Here is a 10,084-nt window from a genome sequence, read left to right as displayed (position 1 = left end):
TTATGATACCGATTTTGAATATACTGATATTTTGGAGTCAAGAAAACGAATTCGTTCCCATAGGAATTTCGGGATAGTAAACAAAATTTAATCCAAATCTGATGAGTGAATTAGGGATGAAGAAAAGACAGACAGACAAATTTACTTTCGCGTTTATAATATTAGTATTGATATTTGTTGTCATAATAAGTTCTTAAAATAGTTTTTAAAGTCTCGAGAAAAAAATACCAGTTTATGTAATTGATGGCCACTCATGAATACATTCTTTCCTTGGGCAAAGTCATAATGTGTGCTTAGGAAAACATTCGCATATTAAACGCGCGATGCGTAATGACGTGAACACGGTCCTAGAGCGACTCCGATTAGATTGTAGACTCTATGGTCATACGAGACTGCAACACCGTTTAATTATTTGCGACAGTAACACTGTTGTCAAAATTCAATATGGCAGAAAAGTATACAGTAAATAACTACCTATATATTTAAATCATTTTAAAGATAGTAAAATAGTGTGTGACGTGGTGTAACGGAAAATCAGTGAATTTGGGACTGGATTAAGTAATACAAATCAAGAAGATACATGTCACCAATATTCTCATAACAGGTAAGTTTTTTTTGTAATGTAGCCGCCCACTACAGTAACAATCTGTCCGAATTTGTCTAAATATTTATATACTCTTTATCGTTGCCACACAATTTTTTATCAAATTATAAGGAATATTAATTAATAATCAAAAATTTACGCCTTATTTCACTGTATATGTCAAAAACTGATCATTTTTAAATATCTGTAACTGGACACTACGCATCAGCGGTGTAGTTATTAATATCTTGTCGATTAATCAGTCGATTCAATGTTCATTAGTTAAATGAAATACCTGAGTAAAAATACATTAGAATAATTGGCAAGCCCAGAAAAAGTACACAACCCGAAATCGCAGAATCCACCGGCATATTTAAATGCAGCTACTGTTTAGGTTGATAAAGATATTACACACCTTGTGTCTTATTGATTCTCATTCTAATGATTTAATTATGAATAAGAAGTATCGTCGAATATGATTTATGTATAAAATGTCTATCAGCCACTTCTTGGTCAATCATATTTTTCTCATGTATGTTTTCAATCAAGTATGTTTGATTTATTCAAGGAAATTTTCTTTTTTTTTTAAGAGTATAAGATATGTTATTTATCATATACCTATATACACATGTACCAAAGCCATTCAAAACTTATCTAACTTATCATTAAGTAATAACACTAAATTATGATTAAATTAATAATTTTTATTGCCAATTGTGTAAAACGTAAATAATTTTATTACAAATTTAGCGGTTATCTACATGGTTATATTCTTATTATTCCATTGCATTGCGTTTAGTTAATATGAGGATAAGGTTGCCCTGGCAGGATAATAATTGTCAGGAAAACTAATTTAATCATAATTTTTGTCATACAAAAGTGGTCATATGTGGACCATTTATTTAAATTCATATTAACAAATATATAACACAAAGCTAACTAATAATGTTAAAAAGTAGTCTTGATGTAAATATCTAAGATAATCTTAAAATAGTTTATTTAAGATAGTATCTGAACTAGTGTTTGTTTTAGGTTATTTTTGAATATCCAGTTTAAGTTTGTTTGCAAGTACATTTTTATGTGTTAAAGCTTAATTTATTTAATTTATGACTAGGGAAAAATAAGATAAACAATAAAAATCCTATCAACAATTAACTTAAACAACACACAAAAACAAAATTATTCACAGCAGATTAAAGAATGAATGAACAAGATATTTGCAACAGGAATTCAAAAACTTACTTCACTACCACTACAATAATGTTTATTATATAATTATGTAAGTCTATTACCCCATTCTATTTGTCTATATTAACAAAGTAAACTCTGAATGGCATAATTAACAAGAGGAAATACGAAAGCATTCAATACTTACATTTTAAACATTTTATTTAAAGCACTAGCTTTTCGCCCGCGGCTTCGCCCGCGTAGAATTCGCTTATATCGCGCGACACGGTAAGGAGTATTTTCTTCGCATCAAAAAGTGTGGTTTGTTCTTTCCCACGTTCATCTCCATCTTTATACCAAGTTTCATCAAAATCGGTTTGACAATAACGAACTTTCATACAAACTTTCATCCCCTCTTTCAACCCTTTCTACCCTTTTTTCGCGATAAAAAGTATCCTATGTTCTTTCCCAAGTTCATTTCTATCTTCATATCAAATTTTGTAAAAATCGGTTCAGTGGTTTAGGCGTGAAAGCGTAACAGACAGACAGACAGACAGACAGAGTTACTTTCGCATTTATAATATTAGTAGGGATTTATATATAGTTCACCTCGCCTCACTCTTGAATATCCAATAAAAATTCATTTAAAGTTAATTTCTACTCTAAATTTTTATTATATGAAAAATGTGTTAAGGTCAAGCAATTTACATGTTTTTCTCATTATAATCTGTTGTATCAAAATAATTTATCACAACTGCCTATCATTTTAATTTAGTTCATTACATAAAACAAAATCACTTTGAAGTTGGACATTCTTTTATAAGTTTTATTTCAACGATAAAAATTCAATATTGCAGGCTTTCTCAATAACATTAAAAAATAAACAAATGCATACGTAAAATGATCCTTTGTATATAGGTATTATATAAAATAAATCCTCCTCCGCATCTGTTTGTTTGTCTGTTCATGATATAACTAATAAAAAGTATTTAGTATAAGTATAATTTGTTAAGATTTTATCACAATGTAAAGGTGGTTGCAGTTGCGGGCAGAAATCTAGGTAAAGTTTTTTTTTTCAGTGCCTATTCAGTATATTATCAATATTAAACCGATTTTTTTACTATTCTTGTAATTAATACTTCTCAGAGGTAAGAACCTCTTAATTAAGAAATTCTTCATTCTTTTTACTCTTATTGGAAAGATTATACTGCCAGTATGCATAGAAATTTAATAATTTGAAATATTTTTAATATTCAGCATAAGCAGTTAAAAGTTAATCACTTTGATGATAAAAGATAAGTAATCCGATAAGGAATCATTAATAGCATTGGACTACAATTTTGTTATGTATTAATTGTAGTTTTCTTCTTTATTTTCCTGTCATTGTTATCCAAATTTTCCTTTCTCTTTTTAAAAATTTCTTCATGATAATAACTTTTATAAATAAAAATGAATCGCCAGATGTGTTGCAAAGCATAAAACTCAAAAACAATTTCGCAAATGTTTATTCAATGTTTTTGTTATTTGTTAAGACATAAGGAAACTGGAGTGGATACCTAGTTAATAAATATTAGGAATAAATAATAAGTTATGGAGAGGTCTGAGTAATTCTATTGGTATTGCCATTGAAACAGTACAGTGAGCAAAATTAGGTGTTAAAAGGAAAACCACACACACACCAAAGTTCTTTTTTCTTGAGTTCTTATTGTAAATATCCAGTATTAGGTCAAAACCCTTGCTTTTTTCTTAAATTACAGGTTAAACAATAATTATACTTAACATATCTTTTCGGATGTTGATAAACAATCTTTAAAACCTTGAAGATACCATTATGCTATGAATGAATGGCTTGCAACAATAACCAATTTATGTAAAGTGACATAACACTTAATTTTTGACCCCCTAGGGCGGAAATAAAGACTGTTCGACTTTATTTTGTCAGCATTTATATGCATTAGCTGAGCTGCAGTTTATACCGAATTTTAGGAATGAACATTTCAGAAACAGAACCCAACATACCATGATGATGATGATCTATAGGTAGATGGATCATATTTACAAAATTTTGCATTGCTACTGTGGCTTGGATGGGTTTTACCTCCTAAAACTTTCCTGTCATCCTTCATGAACGATAGTACGTCGGAGGCTGGTAGAGAAGCCTGAGATGCGCGGGCGCCGATATCGAACTTTGCTGTGAGCTATGAGTCACGTTTGCCGAAAATAACTCGGGCATGGGCGCCGCCTACCGGCCGGGGCGGGCGGATAGTTCAGGCTCAGTGGCAACCGAGCCGCTTGAGGAGCGGTCGCCCTGGAGCGTGCCAGGATCGTACTGTGAAGGGTGGTGGCGGCGCCGGCGCGGGATGCGCCGCCATGCCGGTACCACACCAATTGGGCGACGAGATCGCACCCCCGGAGGCCAAGCGCTGCAGGCATTGCGACGGTACGGTACACACAATTACAAACTTTATAATCTCCGATATTCACATCGTAACGGGCTATCTGCTATATGCAGCAATCAGAATGCAACAACATTTGAGTGTTTGTGATTGTCCACCACGACGTCAGATGTGACTGCTCCTATACAACTACTACCAACTAAACATCGTAGTCGCGCCGCGTGTTCCACGTGTTTTGTGTTGTCTGTTGTCATTATCAAAAATAATTTTTTAGTATTCTATGTTCATTTACTTTATTTTATAATGCCCATTTTCCAAAATTAGGAAGCCCACTTTTTTTTCAATTCGTTGAAATTGTCTTGATAGAGTAGCATATCAAATTATGATCTATCACTTAAATCAATCTCTAATCGATAAAAAAATAATTTATTAATAATGATATTAATGGTTAAACGTAATATTGTAATTCTACGTAAGCAGCTCTTAATGAGGAGTTTGAACTCTTTTTGGCTCTAATATCTTCCTAACATTTAATTACTGTTGCGGTAGTTATTACGGTATTTCTATGTTAATTATAATGCACGTGAAATTTTAAAAGATACATTTGGTTCAAGTATTAATTGGGCATTTTTAATTCATTTATATCGGTTCTATACTTTTAAGTCTTCTAATAATGTTACCAATAGAAGTTTTATTGGAATATTTTTCTATATATTTTTTATATATAAAAAAAAAAAATACGTATATGAACAATACATATACAAAGTATGTACGTACATACTTTGTATAATATCATCTATAGTCGACCCATTACTTACATTCAATGCCCTACATAATGTCTATTGTAGGCGGTAATCGAGGCTACCTTCGACCTCGAATCGGTTAATCCACGACAAAAAAATTATAGTAATACAGCCTAGTCAATAAAACAATTGTGCTTCTAATACAATGGCAACATGCAGGATTAGTACCAAAAGTTCATGTTATAAATGATTTTAATTATACAATCATTTTGTATTTACGTACGTTCAGAAATAAGGACGATCTATTTATCTTTTTGCTTCCCCAAAAAAAAGGCAGTCTAGACATTTTATAAATTTCATTTGTTGCACGTATTTTCGATTCCTATATAGCCCCGATATTTAAAAATTAACTACTTTCCACAATCATGGAACTCATCCATGAATATGTATTCTATTAAAATATTGAATGACTCGCTTGTACAGTTAGTTACTTTTAGCAATAATAAATACGAACCAGTTCGCGTAGGTGATAAGCTCGTAATAATATGTAACGTTGAAGGTGTGTTATGATGTGATGCAATGTTGTGGCAGGTGGTAGCGTCACAGTGCGAATGCCAACAGTGTTGTTGTTGATTACGCTGACCCAGACACTGATAGCAAATATTGTTAATCAATAACCATTTGGTTTAATGCTAAAATTAAACGCACCTTGAGCGAATTTTGAATTAATCCATAACAACTGCTTACTATATTTATATATTTTAATTGGAGGTACGTTAACGTAGTATGTTTTGTAGTAGCCATTAGGTAACGATATTAAAAAAATGCATTGTTTGAAACAAAATAAAATAAATGTTTTGAGAGGAAACAGTGAAAGCAGTGGCGTAGCGCGAATTCTCGTCGCCTGGGACCAACTTAATCGCGTTATTTCGAATATCTAAATATTGTTATATTTTCCGAATTAGGAAATTGGCGCTTTTCTGCCGCCCCTTTCGTATGCCGCCCGGGGCTAAGCCCCTCGCTACGAGATATAGTGGTCAATCTAAAATACAGAAGTACACAAAAGCAAGTCAATGGTTCGTTAATAGTTAAAAAGTTTTATACCTATAATTAAATATATGTAGGCTACTCGAGCATTAGAATAAATGTTGTTCTCACAAAAATAAACTATATACACGCTCAAATTCAAATATTTCTTTTTTTCATACAAGGTTGATTTGAACCAGTTGTGCAAATAGCGTTAAGGTTTTGCTATTTGTTATTCTAATCATTTTTATGTGGAGTGCGACGTTCAATTTTCTACATTTTTTTTTCTTAAAGCTATATTTGAAAAAGTATTTTACGATATTATTTATTTATTCACCTGAGCTGTAAAGAAGTTTAAATTAGAATAATTCCAGAAGATCTAATTGTTGTATTATATAACTACCTTTCCGCTGATTTCCGCGGCTTCACCTGGTGATACTAAATTCCCATCGAAAAGAGATGTTTGAAAAAGTAGCCTGGGTCCTATCCAAACCCTACCCTTGGGTACTCCATACCCAAAAATAATTTTTGGTACTATCCCTCCTTACGACGTTATTAAAGACAAGCAATCACACTTTCGCATTTACGATATAACTAAGGATTATTTGTAATAGCATTTAAAAGGTGCAACCTAACTACATAGTATAATTTGTTGAACTTCAAAATAATAAAAATTTTGTTATTGAAAAAAATTTCTAATAACATTTAGTTTATAAGTGATTCAACGAAGGGTCTTTACAAAATGATGGTTAAAATGATGGTTGTTTCAGACTTTAGTAGTAAGCTCGGTATATTTTGTTTGGCACCAACTGTCAGTTTTATGGAACTTCACGAGAAGCAACTTTATTACTCCTTGTCACATAACATTGATCTATAGTCTGTGAACATATCTAAACATGTATTAATTTTTCGCCGACGGTAAAATTATTAGGAGTAATGGCGTTTCATATTTCTCGACTGACGTCATGTTTTGTCCGATCGTAAATAGGCCGTGACTACGAAGATTTTCGCGCCTTTGATGACGGCCCTAGTATAAAATTTGAATTTCCATCTGAGAAAATGAATCTATTTATGCACAGAGCGTTGGCGTATGGGTGGTAGGTAATTCTGTCGCACATAAGAACGGAATGTTTGTTTGAGGAATCGCAAACAAACTCATTATTATTCTCAGAAACGAAGTCTGTATACATTGTGTAATTAAACTGGTATCGTTTTGAGGAAATCCGATAAACCATCTTTTGTATTACATAATCTTGTCGATTTTTGATTGCATTGATACGCCATTGAATTTTTGAGTCGAAACGTCTTTGATACTTTTACTTTTAAACGTTTCAAAATGCTTTTTTCAATGTTATACGATGTTGTTGTTTGTTTTTATTAGCATTCTTATATTTAACGCGCCAGTTAAAAATCATTGTGATTTATGATTATTTCGTAGGGATTGTCCGAAGTTAACGACAATATTCGACGGTTTATGGGTGGCAGTTAAATATACCCGTCTCGGTTTGTCGTTCCGAATAGAATTTTGGCACTGGCTGTCTTGAGTTGTGTAAGTCATATGGAAAACACTTGTAGAATTCTAACTAGTATCTGTCCACATTCTTAGTTAATGATAAATAAGGTATTTGTTTATCTCTGGCCATTACGATTGATCTTGAATGTTAAATGCATTCGACGTACGTGATTAACAGATTTAAGCTTTCTGCTACTGAAAACTGGCTAAAGTTGCATAAAATATAGATGGGATGTTAATTTAATATCATTTGCACATGACATTGATTAATCTTCTTGATTTATAACGTGTCAATTTTATTACGTTCATGTTGGTGGACATTATGTTCATTGAAATTACATTGAAATTAAATGTACATTGCCTTTACATTGCTCTAGTTAATGTAGTAAGTGTTGTTGTTTAAAATTCTTATCGAAAACTGTTGATGGCCTTGGTTCTTCAAGACAATGCTTTGAACATACCCAAACGCTGTTTTCTGTATTGTATTTTATAATAACTAGCGATTATTTAATTTACTCAGTATCTACCTTCATCAATAACAAGCCGTTCCAATTATTGGAAATCTATTTAAACAAAGGAAATTATGCGTGCAATATCTTTGAAAAGTATCTTATTTTCCTAATTTACATGTTAAATAGCTAAACCACTTCTAGAACACATAATGGTCCACTATTTTAATTTTTGCGGACTTTTTTTTACAAGAACTCTTGGAAGCAAAAAAAACATGTTTTTAAATGATCTTCTTGAAACAGTAATTAGCGGTGTCGCCCTCATTCGACACACCTTGACCTCGTTGCTTTACGAGGTACCACACGGTTTTATACTTTTCTTTCTAAATTCTCATAAAACGGCAGGTGGAAGCACAGTCGGCGCATAATAAATCTTTACGAACAAAATATTAATGGAATCATAAAATTGGTCTCTATAGAACTTTTTTGGCTTGATCGTATTCTAACTCATGCATAGTGATTGTATTTTCGGTTATATTGTAACTAATAATAATTTGAGGGGTATGAACTTATTTTACTTGAAAAATTATACGTAATTCAAGTTATGTCGGTAGCATGATAAAGCATCGCCACATGCTCAAAACCATTGGAATAAAGAATAATTTTTTACAATAAATGACTGCTCCAATAGATGTTTCTTGGTTTGATTCTTACATTTATTAGTATAGAAAATTAGTTTAGTATTCATCGTTATTACAATCTGTTTATCTACATCAAAAATAAGACCTTCTAAGACTTCATATAAACAATTCGAACTTACGTACAATAAATAAGCTCATGCCAATACATTACCGATCAGCAGCAAACCCATATATCATTGTTGTACTTGAACCTATCTGGAGCAGGTATGTGAAAATCTGGCTGATGACCCTCCTCTAGAGATGTAACGTGAATGAGTTCAGATGCACGTTGTACAAATAGTACAGAAATAGCACAGCATTTATGTAACTAAGTAGTATCGGCTAGTCGGATGCCAAATGCATTACCAATAATGACAAACTTATAAAGCGGCGTGAATAAGTTTGGCTCCGTATATCATGATTAACGCTGGGGTGTCGTCAAAGGCGATTATCGCGAGGTGCGACTCCACTGTATTGCAGTATCGCGGACAGCATCTTGGAGCTGTGTCAAAATATGTCCGCTCGTAAACCACTTTCGATTTCTGCCGGTTGTTCAATTTGGCGTTTGCGTATAAAAGCCCATAAAAGTTTAAGGCTAATAACAATCAAAATTGATTGTATTAACTGTACACAAATGCACGTTGTTAAGTTTCTTGGCAAGGGGTATTGAGTACTTTGTTATTTCGCTGATAGCTAACATCGCACGTCAAAGCGACTGGTGAATTGCTTACCATATACGTATGAATACTATAAAAGGGGCTATACAAGATACAAGATATTATGTAGCATCATCAAAGTTATTTGTCTAATCGATACATAAAACTGAAATAAACCCAGATCCTTAAATAAGATATTTTGATGGCTTCTTCCACTGTTAATAGATCGTTGTTTACTCTTAAGCAGTTGGAAAGCTTTAAATTGGGTCGAAGTTATATTATGACATCCATTAACAATGTTACATGGTTACATTTCGGCCGCCATTAAAAATAGTCTCGAAATTTCATCACACATTTCTTCCAACGGCGCATGGAAATAATATGTTTGGGGATTTAAAAATTTCCCTTTCATAATAATAGTAATGGATTAGTAAATGTTAGTTTGTTCAGCTATTGAAAACCTTTTTTTATTCAATTTTTTTTTTCCAATTACTGTGTAATAATTATATTTCATATGAAATTTTCTTGAATATTCACTTATTTTTTTTCGACCAATATTATCTTCATATTTGACGAAATATTCACACATCAAATATGTTCAAATTTCAAAGCTTAAGTATGGTTTTTAATGAAAAAATAATCAGAATGAAAAACACATGAAAAAGATTATTTAGACATGTACATAAATCACACCAAATATTACGCGATCTCCTAGTTTCGTTTATTTTTAACGCATTTTATGATTTATCTAGTCGTAGTCTATGTCGTAGTCGTATCATATAAAATAATGTCACGTGAATGTAGTAGAATATGTAACGGAGATAATCTTGTAAAAAGTTTATAGGTATTCTGAAATAAAGAGCAGATTTTC

The 10,084-nt window shown here is 32.2% G+C and overlaps 1 protein-coding gene across 2 annotated transcripts in view; it reads left to right on the top strand.

Moving 5' to 3' along the window:
* The first annotated feature begins 408 nt into the window (after positions 1–408).
* LOC119840706 (actin cytoskeleton-regulatory complex protein pan1) overlaps positions 409–10,084 on the top strand; it is a 35,980-nt gene continuing 26,304 nt past the window's right edge. Inside the window, exon 1 of one of the 2 annotated variants that reach the window (XM_038367419.1) lies at positions 409–604. Coding sequence is in view for 1 of the 2 variants with exons in the window: in XM_038367418.1 (XP_038223346.1) it covers positions 4,121–4,190 (70 nt within the window). In the remaining variant the exon portion in view is untranslated. Of the gene's footprint in view, positions 605–4,036; positions 4,191–10,084 lie in introns of those variants that run through there. The other variant, XM_038367418.1, reaches the window with a different exon arrangement.

Source organism: Zerene cesonia, chromosome 7 (genome assembly GCF_012273895.1).
Source record: "Zerene cesonia ecotype Mississippi chromosome 7, Zerene_cesonia_1.1, whole genome shotgun sequence".
NCBI classification, from domain to species: Eukaryota; Metazoa; Arthropoda; class Insecta; order Lepidoptera; family Pieridae; genus Zerene; species Zerene cesonia.
Note: the sequence above shows the minus strand (reverse complement) of the source record. Positions and strands in the feature narration are given on the sequence as shown.